We start from the raw sequence: 15,280 nt of genomic DNA, 5'->3' as shown, positions 1-15,280 counted from the left end.
ACAGTGATTATAATAAAAAGTAAGAATTGCACAGCCGGGCGTGGCTCAGCGGTTGAGCACTGACTTAAGATCCAGGAGATCGAGGTTTGATTCCCAGGTTGCAGCTCGATCCCCAGTCAGGGTCGTGCAGGAGGCAGCCGATCAATGACTCTCTCATCACTGATGTTTCTCTCTCTCTCTCTCTCTCTCTCTCCCCCTCCCTTCCTCTCTCTGAGATCAATAAAGATTAAAATAATAAAATAAAAAGTAAGAATTAAAAGAGATTACACCTCATTGGAAATTTCTGAGGAGAGTTTCATGGAAAGTTAGCTAAAAATTAGATTTCTTGAGAAACTAAATTTATTCTTCGAAGAAGTTGATAGACTAATTTTTATAAAGAAAAAATTCGGCTAATATTCCTTTATAAAAAGTTTCCCTACAACCCTGGCCAGTGTGGCTCAGTGGTTGAAGCATGGGCCCACGCATCAAGGGGTCTTAGGTTAGATTACCAGATCAAGGGCACGTACCTGGGTTGCAGGTTCGATCCCCGGCCTCGGACGGGGCACATGCAAGAGACAACCGATCAATGTGTCTCTCTCAAATCGATGTTTCTCTCTTTCCCTCTTTCTGTCCCTCCCCCCTCCCTCCCTCCCTCCCTTCCACTGTCTCTAAAAAAATCTATGGAAAAAATATCCTTGAGTGAGGATCAACAACAACAAAAACTTCCCCTACGTACTCCTGTATTAACCTGAAATACATGAATAAGTTTTCATACATTAACTAGCACATACTTAAAGAAACCAAAACCAAAACTCCACTTACCCTGTGCCTAAACACACTCAACTGTCACATGTCCACCAGAGTATTTATGAGCATAAGTATCTGTCCTGTAGCTAACACAGTTTGAGCTATGCAACACGTCTATAGCAGTAATGTCATACAGAAAGATTAATATCCATGTTTTGGGCTTAACCTATTAACACTATTTGTATTTTGTTATATATAGTTATAATCTAAGAACATGTTATATTCAATGGCCTAATTGAACTTAATCAAGTAAGCATACTCTGAACTTAATCATATAAGCATAGTATGACTTAGCCTGCTATTTGAGCACTTTTAAACACTATCTTTAAAAAATAGCTAGCTCTAAGTTTTTCAAACAAGCTAAATGTAAATTTTAAATACTTAATTTTAAAAACTTAAAACTCATTGTTTTATATAAGAGTTCAAACTCTATCTTATCAACTTTATTTTGAGTAAGCCCATACTTACCTGGTTACTACCATGACCAAACGGAGTAGAAGAAAAATTAGTGGTTATACTGTGCAAAATAATTTCACCACTGAGAGATCCAGAAGCAATATAGCAATCATTCCAATTATATGTTACACACGTTACTTCATCTTTGTGATCCTGAAAGAAAAAAATGAAAGTACAGTGCCATAAAACCTTCAAAAAGCACATTTTCATGTTTTTGTAAATTTCATTGTTTATAAATATTATCTATTTGTCAATCTAATATTTCTTTAACATTTTCCTCAAATAACCTTAAAAAATTACTCAACTAAGCAGGGAACTATGTGATTGACACCAAGTCTTCTCAAGGAACAGAGATTTATTTTTTATAACCATAATAATGATCAGGCCCTCTGAAACTAGAGAGAAAGGAAAGGTAATTGTCCAAATGGCAATGTCTCCCTTAAAGAATTCACTTCCACAGACAGGTAACATGTATTGCAAGTTGACTATTAGGAGAGTCCGCCCTTGAGAGTATTACTGTTCACTTGAGAAGACAGGACATTTAAATTAATGTGAAAATGGCAGAAATGCTAAGTGAGTGGTAGAGGCAGTGTCAAGAGGAAAAAGAAAGAGGCATCACCATGAACTGAACTGACAAAGAAAGCTTTATGGAATACATAAAATTTAAGTTCAATCTTAAAGAAAGGAAAACAGCTAAACTAGGAGAAAGGGAAATAAACCAGACAAAGTGGAACAGAGCAAAAAACAAAAGCCCCAAAGCCAGAATGAGCAAGGTATATTTGAGAGATGGTATCAGCTACTTCCGTTTGCTGAGTACCTACTAATGCTGGGAACTTTATATATTACTATGATTTTATTATTATTTTTTAATCCTCCCAAGGACATTTCCATTGATTTTATTTATTTTTTTAGAGAGAAGGGAAAGGGGAGCGGGGAGAGGCAGAGAGAGAAAGAGAGAGAGAGAGAGAGAGAAACACTGACAGGTTGCCTCCTGACCATGCCCTAACCCCCTCGAGATCGAACCAGAAACCTAGGTATGTGCCCTGATTGGGAATCAAGCCCATGACATTTCTGTGTACCAGACAATGCTCCTACCAACTAAGTCACACAGGTAAGGCCTATATATTATTATTATTCCTTAGAACAATCTTGGAGAAAATGTCATTTTCCTCATTTTACAGATGAGTTAACTAAATGAGGCACAGAAAGTAAGAAATCTGTGAAGCTCATGTAACTAAGTGAAAAAGCCAGGATTAAATTCCAGGTCAAACTCCAAAGCCTATTTGCCTCCCTCTATGTTAGGCTGTCTCCCAAATCCAAAGGGGAAATCCATTTGCAGGAAATAAAACTATTTGGTTTTAAAGAAACTGAGTTCACAAGGACTATGTTTTCCAACATCAAATCAGAGATATCTAGCAGGAACAAAGAAAAGTGATCAGGATTCAAAGTATAGTTTTTAATAGTTGGTGTCATACCTTAATAATGTAAAAAAACTATCCTTTGTATCTAATTATTAGGTTAATGTAATACCAAGAATAGTAACTATAATATTCCACTATTATATTACAACTTTTCTATTGTAATAACTATGGTATTACAACTTTTTCCAATGGTCCCTCAAGCATGATTGGAGATGTATTTACATTTTATTCCTTTTCTAAATCAAAGAAACAATTGCTGTCCTGAGGGAAAAGGTCTGATGAGAAGAAAAGAGTAGACAGTTAGTGCACTGTTGCCATTTGGGAAATTAAGAACATGAGGTCCAATGCAATGTCTATGACTTAGTAAAGATAAGGTGTCTTTCTTATTTCAGCTGTGGAAAATAAGTCCTTCAGTAAACACTCACTAAGCACCTACCAAGTGCCAGAAATTGTGTTTTTACCAGAAAAAGCACTGCAGAGAAGGGACCCGGAGGTGAAAATTAGATTTCCCACTATCACAATTAGTCCGTCTTATTAACTGCATAAAGGAAGGAATGAGGTTCTGTAAGAGTCTGAAGAGAAAATACCATCTGGAGTAATTGGGATGCAGAGATGAAAAAAATAAGTGGGATTTTGCCATACAGGAGAGATGGGGGTGAGTAATGCTCCTAAATTGTGTGACAATATGTGACAAAACTGGCCAGAGACTTCTAAACTCCCCAATTCTATAAATGTTCCAAATATTAAAAAGACACAATAGTAAAAAGCAAAATTCCAAAAATATCATCACAACCCAAATATGTGAAGAATATTTTTATTTTCTGAAACTGCAAAAAGCTATTTAAAGAAATAATAATTATAATAAATTATTTTAGAAAATATCTCATTATCAAGGTCAAAATACATACACACAAAAACAACACAAACAGCAACAGCCAAATATACTAGAGAAAAAGCCAATCCTCCAGCTCTAACTACCAGATGGACTACTGTCATCCCAAAACCACACTCACTTTTCCTAAGTGCCTTCAAAAAGATCTCTGATGACAACAAAGCATACCTCAGAAAATGTAAAGAAAGCGGTTCATTCAAATGAGACTAGAACTGAGTAAAAAAAATAAAACATTTTAAACACCAATAACATGCCTTAGTGACATACAGGGAGGGGAAAAAAAAAACTGACAAAAATACATATACATAAGTTTTCAGCTAAACAGCATCTTTATTTTCCCTAGCGAATCTCAATTCTGAAGCATTTTATTTTTATCATAAAAGCTCAACATGAAAAGTTTGGTAACTAAACACATTGTGAAATACCCATTTCTGTAAGGATTAACACCCCCCCCCCCCAAGTTCCTTACCTTAAGAGATCGGTGAACTCTTTTGGATTTCAAATCCCAAATATTGACAGTGTTATTCAGGCCTCCGCTTACCAAATACATAGATGTGGAATTTAAACTGACACATGTCTGCTTTTGCTATTAAAGGGGAAAAAAAATTATCTTAATTTACTAGAGCCCAGAGATGACTTTCAAGTCTTGTTAGATACTTAGTAAGCACTTGATAAATATTTGTGGAATTAAATGCTACAAACATGCTAATACTTATACTAAAGATTTACCTCTCATCTTCCACATGGATCCAACAGCTTGTAAGTTCAAAAAGGCTTCAAGGAAATCAACCAGGTTCATGTTCTCTGCCATACAACAGAGGTGACCGAGGAAGCTTGAGAAATACCAGCAAGTCTTGGCGCCCCATCAGGGCTTACTTGCCCTTAATATTTATCTCCCCTTATTGAAACCTACTCTTGCACTTCCATAGGATAACCTTGAATTCCAATCAGCCCACAGCTCAGGAAACACTAAAGGTAGAGGAGACTTTAAAGGATGTCTAAATCCCTCATTTTACAGATGGGGAAAGTTTTATAAAGAGGACAAGAGACTTGCCTAAAGCCTCATAGCAAATCTCACTCTAAGAAACCCAATTCTCAAACATCAAGTCATCAGAACTTGACTCTACAGTCTTCCCCACATCTGTAAGGACACCATCCATCAGTCTCTCAAGATAAAATTGCAGAATTACCCTTGATTCCTCGTTCTAACCTCCCCCAGATCTACCATAAATTCTCTAAACTCCAACACTAAAATAAATCCCACATGGCCTCTCCTATATCTACAGCTACTACTAGCACCCTAATCCAAACCCACAACTGCAGTCTCCTAACTGGTCGTCCAGCTTCTACTCCCACTTCTACACATTGTTCTCCGTAAGTAGGGTGACCTTTAAAAAATGTAACTCTGATCATGTCTCTCCCATTTAAAAATCTTCAATGGCTTCTACTCAACCCCAGAATTCCAGACCCATTAACGTGGCTATCAAAGCCTATTCATCTGGCCCCTTCCTACCTCCTCTCTCATTTTCCTCCTTGCCCACTAATTCTCCAGCCACAGAGACCTTCTTGCATTCCTTAAACATAATTTGCCTCAAGGCTTCTACAACAGCTACTCTTGCCTGGAAAGCTCAAGTCCCTGAACTTTGGCTGTATTGCTTCTTCTGGTCAACAGACAGCATCTTAAATGCCACCTCTTCAGAAGACCTCCCCTGGCCACCTAAGGTAACTTGCTATCTCAATATCTTATTTTAGTTCTTGACATAACAACTTATCACTGTCTGGGTATTAGGTTTATTAGTTTGTTGTCTGTCTTCCACCAGAATGTCAGTTTCACTAGAGCAAAGACCATATCCATGCTCAATAAGTATTTATAAAATAAATGGCCAATAATACAGAGGCTACCAAGTTTTTCTCAGAATAATTATCTGAGTGTTCATCTACCTGGTGGTGCCCATCCATCAGAACACTATGGAGGTTGCATGTTTTTTCCTATTTAGCCTTCAGGTACACTACGTAGTTATACTAACACTCTTACCTCCAGATGAATGCTATGGGAAAAACACAGAGAAATAAATTCCAAAGGGGATATATTTGTGACTTAGTTAAAAGGCAAGCTATGTAGGTTTAGGCAAGTCATCTCACCTTTCTGAGCCTATGTTTCTTCATCTGAGAAATGAGAAACGACTAGATCTACTTTTCCTACCGTGAGAGTCCACACATCTCAACAACATCCTCAAGACAGCATCCAATTCTCAAGGGTGCAGACGCACCCCCACCCCCACCCCCTGCACCCAAGATTCTTACCACTCTCAAATTTTGACCAAGAGTCAAAATTACTAACACATATAAAAATATCAGGGACACTTTAGGTCAGTGTGTCAGTACAGAAGGTATCATTCACTTGCAATGCACCATACTAGGAACTGACTTCGGTCTAAACAAACTAATAAGACTTAGAATGTGGTTATCACTGCAAATCAGGACAGTCTGCTAAGAGCTATAAAAATAACCTTTAAATAAATAAGACAAGAATGATGTCGATCAAAGGTTGATATATTAGGATTCTAATTGTCAAAAACAACTAATTATTCTTAAGGGCTCAGAACAAAAGCTATATTTATAGCTGGCCCACCAGGATAATAGAAGATTTTTTATGTTAATATATTATTAATGTAGCTAATGAACTTAAATAATTAATAGAAACTGTGTAGTTATTACAGGAATCCTATACCCCAAGACACAAGCAATGGATGTAGTTTTAAAATCTAAAAATAACAGCTGGTCAAATTTCTAGGTTATATAGTAGCCTGTCATATCCCTTATAATACTGTTAATACCAGTCTTCTTTACTTTAAAGAAGATACGAAATCAAGGAAAATAAATATAAGCTTAAAGTTCTACTCAAAAAATAATGTTTAAGTAAGAATCATATTTTCCCATGTAGGACAGGCCTAATATCTCAAATAGCACATGAGTAAAAGAACTTGGATCCTACAAAGCAAGGGTGTTCAACACACTAATATGTTACAATAAATTACTAATAACGGCTAAAGAACCAATGTTTGCAAAATATTTTAATGAATAAATTAAAGCAGATTCAAATAATAACAATAATGACCTTGCTTCAGCCACGTGCACTCTGATGTGATTTCTTAACTATGGGAAACAGATCTACAGCAACCAATGTGGAATATTCACAAAAATTCTTAGAATTGTGTTACACTGGTAAATATCATCTATGTTATTTTCATGTTTTAATAACAAAAACAAAAAGGTAAAAAGAAGCATAACATATATTGTGGTGGAGGTGGCAATCAAAATTATTTTGATGTTGATATTTAATTAAACACATGCTGGTCAACCACCTTTGATGGGATTTAAAGATTCAAAGATGGTGGCTAAGATGTTTTGCCTGCTCTTGAAGGGTACACTCTGACTTTTATCAACCAGGGATGCTCTGCCTCAATTTTACTTAACTGGGTTTGACTATGAAGAGGGCGTCAAGCTCCACTTCCACCCTTAGCATCCTCTCTGCCCCAGCCTCCAACATACACGGGCTGGAACTGAAGCTTCGGTCAGTCCCACCAGATACCTTTAGGAAAGGACCGGGAGAAATCAGAAGTCCTTTTTTAATCAGATGAGCTTACATCCCACTGCCAGGCTGTGTTCTTTCCAGCTGGGCTCCCTTACCTATTTCAGTGTGTAAAATTAGGACTGTTCATACTGTTTTAGGGTCTGCTAGGAAAATCTGAAATTTAAAAAAGAACAAGTGATCAACTACTTGTACTTTATTTAGCTCGTATCTTATTTTAAAAAGAGCTTGGAAACAGCTTCCAGTACATTGGAAATGGGGTAGACAGCAATATCCTGAATCAGAGATTAACTTATAAAACAAAAGAGTAAGAAAACAATATGTAATGAAAGCTTCATTTAAAGGCTCCGGGACCAAAGCTCATTTTGACAAAGCCATTCTCTTCCAGGAGCGCTTGGGGACACTCAGGTGGGCCCTTCAGTACAGGTGGAGAGAAGCGAAAGCAGGAGGCAACCATCAGACAGAGGTCCTTAGCTGAGAGTCCTCAGCCCGACGTGGTGAGGGCAGGGCTACATCATTAGGGCTTTGTTGTTATATCAACCTCGTAACTTAAGTAGAACTTAGCCCTAAAAAAGGCAGCAATACCAGGGCACCTCCCACAGAGGAAAAATAGAGAAAGCAAGTGCCTAGTTGACAAAATATAAGTCCTTGACTGCTCCCCTGGAATCCAGTATTATTTTACTTGAAAGATGTTTCAGTACCTATCTCACCTGTAAGTGTTACGGTATTATTTTGAGCTTAGGTTAAGAATAATGCTTTTAAACACCTTTATATTTAGTTGCGAGCACCACAATAAATAAGCCGTTACCACCCACGCAGAACTAAGATTTTTCTTTTAAGTAAAAAAATCACTTACCCCTTCACCAAGCTCTAAAAGTGGAACAGGTTTACATTTGCAACTTGAAACAACAATTTTGTCACCACTGGAAGATGCTGTCACTAGAAAGTTATCTAAGTGAAGAGTTATGGAGCATAAAACAATCCATGAGCATCACTGGCACCAGACTATTAACACAGAATTGTGATGATAAAAGCAAGCACACTCGCCTAAAAAGAAAAGTAAATGAACATAGCTTATGCTTTAGCTTTCGGAAATGGCTCAGTTTACCAATCACTAATTCTCTTTACTACCACCGCAGGGAGAAATGATCCTTTCTGGGTTTGCTATCACCTGAGAGCTAGTTAGCCCACGTGAAACACTACTCCACTTTCAACAAGCAGGCCAGAAGGTCTAATTTCATCCTTCAAGAACAAAAGCATAACGAGGCATCATCAGCAAATATTAATCAGCCTCTTTATCTATAAACACTGCTCAAGATAGTTATTTATTAATGCAGTGCTTGGTGCCCATTTAAACTAGAAAGAAAATATCTACACTAGTCTCCTATTTGTCCACTAAAAAAATAAGACCCGGTATTTTCTCAGAACTAGAATTTCTGTGATACAATGTTTCAATCTTAAATGTATTAAGAGTAAATATTACAGTAAGTATACCAAATATAAACAGATATGGTTAGATAGCAGCTATTTATGTTATGGAAGAGTTTTATTTTAAATTAAACATAAATTATTTAAAATTTAATATTTTAAAATTTAAATAACCTTAACCTTTAAATAAAATTAACCTTATTTTATGTGGAACAATCAGTAAACACAAAACAATGTAAGTATTTTAAAACTAAAATAATAGGATATAACCAAGAATAAGAGTTTGATTTTGAAACTCATAACAAAATATCAGAAGTTTAATGCTTTTTAACAAGCAATGTTATAAATGCATTACTTTTGGATGACTTGCATAACATTCTGATATTTTGTGAACCAACCATGGGTTGTGATTTTAGCATGATACATGATTCAAACAAAATCATTTCTACCTAGATTTATAGCACTGAGAAAAATAAATCATTTCCTTTGCTTCTTCCTCTATTTACTGCTACTTTTCTCCTTAGAATATAGAAATGAAAAAACAGAAAGATACTATGAGGGTAAAATAGTAAATCCTTTTATTTCTCAGGTAGTTTTAGAGATCATGAGAAAGTGAGGAACATTTTCTTGAAGACCAAAAACCAAAAACATAGAAAACAAATCTCCCTGGCATGTCTTCATTAACGCCATCTTTGGAATCCATGTAAAGTGGCCCCCAAGTTTCTGCACCTGGGAAGTCCTTGTTCACCCATAACTAACCCATAACTAACCTCCATGGGAAGGGTCAAAGCTTCATTAGGAAAAGATTATACAAAGGCTCCCAGTGCACATCTACTGCACAGGGAAACCACACAGAAATAAGGTCAGTTTCCAAGTCATATGATACCTCCTCATAGTCACATCAGTTTTATTGACAGACCATTAAGGGGTTTATCAGTAAATGCCAACTGTTAATAAAACTCCTTGGAATACAAATAAACCAAAAAGAAAAATTAACCTCTAAACATAATAAAAATCCAGTAATAGAGAAGCAACCTCACCTATTTGTCACTCTCTTTAAAAACATTTCCCCCCCACTACACATCTAGAGAGTGCTTCAAAACTGTAGCCACTGCACCATGAGTTTGATTAATAGGCCACTGAAGTAATTTATTTTGCTACTATAATACAAATTCAAGGAATGATGAAGTCAATTTAATCAATAAGAAAATTCGTCATTTTTGTTACATATTTGCAAGAACAATTAGGTTGAGCATGAAAATGTCTAATGGTTTTGTTCATCAATCAGTCACATTTTAAAACTTTGATATTTTTATTTTCATCAACAAAGAGAGTATTAGCATTTTGGTATTGATAAGTTCAGACACATAAAAACCTAATTTGTTTAAGAAACAGCATATGAGTTTCACAAAAGAATAACAATTTCTAGCACACCAAGTATATAGAACATCTGCATACAAAAAGTGATGAGTAACTTGTTTACAGCAGTGATTCTCAACAAGGGGCTACTGTCTTCTGGTGGGTAGAGGCCAGAAAGGCTTCTAAACATCCTCTAATGTACAGGACAGGCCCCATAACAAAGAATCATCTGGCCCAAAATGTCAATAGTGCGAGGCTGAAAAATCCTGATTTATAAGCTTCACTGCCTCATTTATTTTATCCACACATAGGAGCCTACAAAGACAGGATTTATTTTCTAATTTCTCTGAACGTTTGGGAAATGAGACTATTTTCCTCAGAGACAGGAAGGAAGAAAAATACAAGAGCACATCAGTAAGATGGGGATACTGGACAATTTTAATTTTTATCTCCTCCCCCAACCTTTGTTTCTGCCTTTGAGTTCTATCATTGATTTCCAGACCAAATCCACAAATATTCAAATGTAGACGCAAAAAATCATTCCAAAACCTTTCAGAATTTTTTCTACCATTACCTACCTTATTCCATTTGACTCAATAACACACTTTAGATAACAAAACCAATTCTATGGTCTGGATCTAAAAATTAACATATAAGTGTGTGTATATATATTAATAGCAGTGTTTTTCAATGTAGTGGGCTGAAACTAAAGTTTTTGAAAAGGAAATCAAGAAAAATCAGTGAGTATTCATATAATATACTGTTTAGTAAACTGTTTCTTTTTATCTGTCTTTATAGCTATGCAAAATATAGTTCTCATTATGGGTCACATGCAAAAGTTCCATTGGTTGTTAAACCTAACAAAAGAGTGGTTATTTCTTCTTTTTAAAGGATACTATTGCTGCTCCAACATACTGAGCTGATTCCATGTGGTGATGTGTGTGGGTTGAATTTATCCACCAATGTCATGGATGAAGCGTCCCATATTTTAATATCATCTCCCGATGAAGCAAATCTGAGGTTTTCCTGCATGACTGCACCTAGAAGTAATTTAGAACAATATATTTAAAAAAACAAAACACAGGCCAAAAAAAAAAGTTAAAGTGAAGCATTTTATCCAAGATAAGTGGCACTACTGTCCACTTTTGTCCAGGAGAGTGTTTCCGAGCACTCTTAGTTGACCCTTCCCATGGCTCTCCATAGCAATTATATTGAAATCCAACCTCTAAGCATGCTTTACCTGGCCTACCTAGCCTGGGTGCAACTCTTTTCCTAGAGCCACCAGGCTCACTAGCTTTCTTTCTTGCCTCAGTGTCTTCCATTTGCTGCCCTCCTCCTGCCTGGAATGCTCTTTCCCCATATCTCCCATGGTCTTGTCCATCACATCATTCCAGTGTCAGCTCAAATGTCTCCTTCTCAGAAAGGCCTACTCGGATCAGCATGGCTAAAGCAGCCCCATACTAGTTGCCCTATTCCCATTATCCTGTTTCACTTTTTTCATGGCACTTTCTCCTATATGCAATTCTTATTTTACTCATAATGTCTGCTCTCCCCTCCCCATGCCAACTTGAAAAAAACAAAGATCCTCAGAACAGGGTTCTGTCTTATTTACATCTTGAAACATCCCTGGCACACAGTAGGTACTCACAAGTAAGTGTTGAATAGGTTACCTCCCAATCTTTAAAAAATTGTATCATAAACTGTAGCAGGTCTGAATCCAGACACTCCAGTTTTTCCAAAAAATTCCAAAATGAGCAAATACTACCAAAAGAGATGTCACTAGTCCCTATACCGATTCTTGGTCTACAATGCCCTTGCTCGTATCATTTATTCACAGTATATAGTTCAAGCGCAATGCTGACAAAGTGACTTCACAAATTGAAGCAATCTAGAAGACAGAAAGCAAAAAAGCTGCTCTAGGCCGACCTTTAAAGAGCGGCAAGCAGTAATACATGACAGGTCAAAAGAATTGCTCAAAAATACATGAGGAAGGGGAAGGGAAAGAAGGGGACCTGGAAATAGACCCTCCATGCCTTCCTGGTGCGGGCAGTGCAAGAGCACAGGCACATCACTAGTGATGTCACAGGCAGGTTCCCAAGTCATTAGCAAAACGATGCACTTATGTCCAGCATACCCTATTTCCAAGGAAGGACAAGTTAGAGGAATAATAAATTACAGGGCCCTTTGAGTCCCAAGAGATAAATAATAATAATGTGTTTATAAAAAAGCCAAAACTTGCGTTACCTAAAAAAGTCACTGATGTGATTCATTACGCTTCATTCATCAGATAAATATGGTGCTACTAAAAGCCGTTAAGAGTCATCTGCAGCAGCGGGGGAAGAGAGTTTGGATTTGGCGCCCTAACGGGCAGCGACGCGCCGGGCGGCGCCCTGCTCAGGAACAAGCGGGCAGGAGAGGCGACCTCTGCGCCCCGCACGACCGACAGGCGTCCTCGCTTCAGTCTCACTCCAGGCCCCCGAGGGGCGTGAGGCGGTGCGAAGGCCACTGAGCCGGGGCTCAGAAAAAGTGGATTCAAGGGATGTGTCCAGAATGTAGGCGACAGCGACTCTGGCCGAGCCGTGGTGTCCGTGCCCTTCTGTGAAGCGCAGCGGGGCGGGGGCGCGTCTGCCCCCTGCCAGTCCCGGGAAGGGCACACTCGCGGGAGAGGCGCGAGCGACGCCGGCGTGTCCGGGCGCAGCCCCCAGAAAGCGAGCGGTCGGGACGCGAGGCGGCGCCCGGCGGCCCCGCGGCCCGGGCTCGGGGACAACCGCCCAGGAGGCAGCTGCGCCGCGACACGCGCTGCAAACCAAGACCAGCCCGCGGCTGCAGGCTCGAGGCCGCGCGGCGCCGCGGGAGACGGCTCGTAAGCGCACTCGCGCCGGCCGAGCGAGCCGTGCGGGAGACGTTTGCAAACAGGCCGGGCCGCGGGGACGCGGCAAACTTTCCCGGGGCGGCGCACCCCCCGCAGGCCGCCGCCCGCACGCCCCAGCGAGCCCGGCGCCTAGCAAACGGGGCGCGCGACCCCCGCCCGCGGCGTCCGGGAACTTCCGCGCCAAACCCGCCGCCGCGCCCCGCCCCGCCCGCAACCGCCCGGAGCGCGGGACCGGCCGGCGCGCGGAACCCCGGGACCTCCGACCCGCCCCCCGAGGTGGCCGGAGGGCGGGCGGGGCTCGGAGCGGGCGGGGACCCGGCGGGCGACGGCCCGCTGACCCCAGGCCCTCCGGAACCTCACCTCTCGGCCGCGGCTCACCGGGGGCCACGGCGCGGCCCGCTCCCGCGCTGGGCTTCCGGCTCCCGCCCGGACCGTTCAACTTCAGCGGCCGGAAGTCCCACCCCCGAGTGGCGTCACCTGAGGAACAGCTGCCCCCGGGCGGCGGCTCGGGGTCGCGGGGCCGGGCCTCCCCGGGGGGGCCGTGACCCCCAGGCCTCGGCGGGAGCTGCGGGCATGGGCGCCTCCCTCCGCCGCCGCCGCGGCGCCCGGGCCTCTCCCGCTCCGCCCGTCACTCATCCGTCCGCTGACCGCGTGCGCGCCAGGCGCCGGGCTAGGCTCGCTGCGCCCAGATGGGTGTAGCCGGCGACGGGCGCGGACGAACACCCGGGGTCCGCGCTCCGCGGAGCTCCCAGCCGCCGGCCGCGGCCTCGACGTTAGGGGGCAGGCGTTAATAAGTGATTACACGCTGAACTGCAAAGAGAAATTGTGGCAATTGTTTCAAAGGAATGGTGGTAACCTGCGGGAGCCGGTGAGCTGAGTTTGAAAGCGCTCCTTCTACCTGGGCCTCTGATAAGCTCTCCTGACATTTTTCTGCTGAGAATACTTATAATAAATACGGGCATTTCTTCTGCAAACACTGTTCGCACGCTTTCCTCCAAGTACGTGTGGACCGTGTTTCTGAGCTGGGCACATGAGCCCCAGCTGTTTGTACCCATATTGCAAATAACTGGAAAACTCATGAGCGCAATTTTTCCAGAGAAGAAATAGGAGTCCAAGCAAGTTGTGAAGATCGATGGGGAACCTCAAAGGGAGATAGGAAGCATCCTCAACTGGTGTGAGAACATCTACGAAAAGCCCACAGATAACATTACTTGATGGTGGAAGACTGAGCGCTTTTCTCCCAGGATCAACAACAAGACAAGGATGCCTGGCCCTCTGCTACTCCTCAAGGTTCTGCTGCAGGCCCGGCAAGCGAAAAGACAAATAGATGAATGAATGAATGAGTGAATGAATGAATGAAGTACAACTCTTTGCAGTACTGTAATATGTACTGTAAAATCATTAAGAATACAGAAAAAAGTTCCTAGAACTAGTAAGTGAATTTAGCAAGACCTATTCAAAGTCGATATACAAAAATAGAGTAGCATTTCTATGTATTAGCAATAAACAATTGGAAAATGAAATAAAAATTACAATTCCATTTCCAACAGCATCCAAAAGCATGAATTACTTACAGATGACTTTAATATGTGCAGTAATTGTACACTGAAAACTATAAAACATTTCTAAGGGAAGTCAAAGGCCTAAATAGAGAATTCTGTCATATGAATTAGATGAAAAATAATTTTGCTAGAATAGTAATTCTTCCATAGTAATCTACTTATTCAACTTAATCTCCACAAAATTCCAGCAGGTATATTTTGTATGTATGCAAATTGTCAGGCTAGTTCAAAAATTTATATTGGAAGGCAAATAATCTAGCCAAAACAATTATTCTACAAAGACAAGGTCAGAGGACCTACACCTGGTATCAGTCTAGACTTAATGCAAACTAATCCATAGTGACAGAACTCAGTAGCATTTGCCTATCTGGAGGAAGGACTAGATTATAAAGGAGTCATTGATACAGTTGGTGGTAATGGAAATGTTCTTTATCTCGATTATTGTGGTGTTTTCAAGGTGGTTTCAATATACCTATCAAAATTCATAAAAGGGTATATTTTAAATTAGGTAGTTTACTGTTGATATATTATACTTCAATAAATTTTATTTTTTTAAAAATAAAAGATCTCAGGGACCAAGAGCTCCTGATCAGTAAGTAATAAAGTGGCCCTGGCCAGTGTGCCCAGTGGTTAGCGCATCAGCCTGGACTCCTGGTCAAGGATCAAAGGCACCTACCTGAGTTGCAGGTTGGATCCCTGGCTCCTGTAGGGGTGTGTGCTGGAGGCAACCAATCGATGTGTCTCTCTCACATCGGTGTTTCTCTCCCTCTCTCTCCCCCCTCCCTCCCTCCCTTCCACTCTCTCTAAAAAAAATCAATGGGAAAAATATCCTCAGGTGAAGATGAAAAAGAAAAAAGAGAAGAAAAGAAAAGAAAAGAAAAGAAAAGAAGAAAAGAAAAGAAAGAAAAGAAA

At 40.5% G+C, this 15,280-nt stretch overlaps 1 protein-coding gene across 4 annotated transcripts in view; it reads right to left on the bottom strand.

Annotated features, from left to right (window-relative positions):
• Nucleotides 1–13,424, bottom strand: part of NEDD1 (NEDD1 gamma-tubulin ring complex targeting factor) — a 34,895-nt gene extending 21,471 nt beyond the window's left edge. Inside the window, exons 1-5 of one of the 4 annotated variants that reach the window (XM_081128031.1) lie at nt 13,167–13,424; nt 10,831–10,974; nt 8,004–8,098; nt 4,025–4,141; nt 1,255–1,395 (exon numbers count right to left, since the gene is read on the bottom strand). In XM_081128031.1, the coding sequence (XP_080984157.1) occupies nt 1,255–1,395; nt 4,025–4,141; nt 8,004–8,098; nt 10,831–10,966 (489 nt within the window). In that variant the 5' untranslated portion in view covers nt 10,967–10,974; nt 13,167–13,424. Of the gene's footprint in view, nt 1–1,254; nt 1,396–4,024; nt 4,142–4,284; nt 4,312–8,003; nt 8,195–10,830; nt 10,975–12,178; nt 12,268–13,166 lie in introns of those variants that run through there. The other 3 variants (XM_081128029.1, XM_081128030.1, XM_081128028.1) reach the window with 3 other exon arrangements.
• Nucleotides 13,425–15,280: the final 1,856 nt, after the last annotated feature.

Source organism: Miniopterus schreibersii, assembly GCF_964146895.1.
Source record: "Miniopterus schreibersii genome assembly, chromosome: 2".
NCBI lineage: Eukaryota > Metazoa > Chordata > Mammalia > Chiroptera > Miniopteridae > Miniopterus > Miniopterus schreibersii.
Note: the sequence above shows the minus strand (reverse complement) of the source record. Positions and strands in the feature narration are given on the sequence as shown.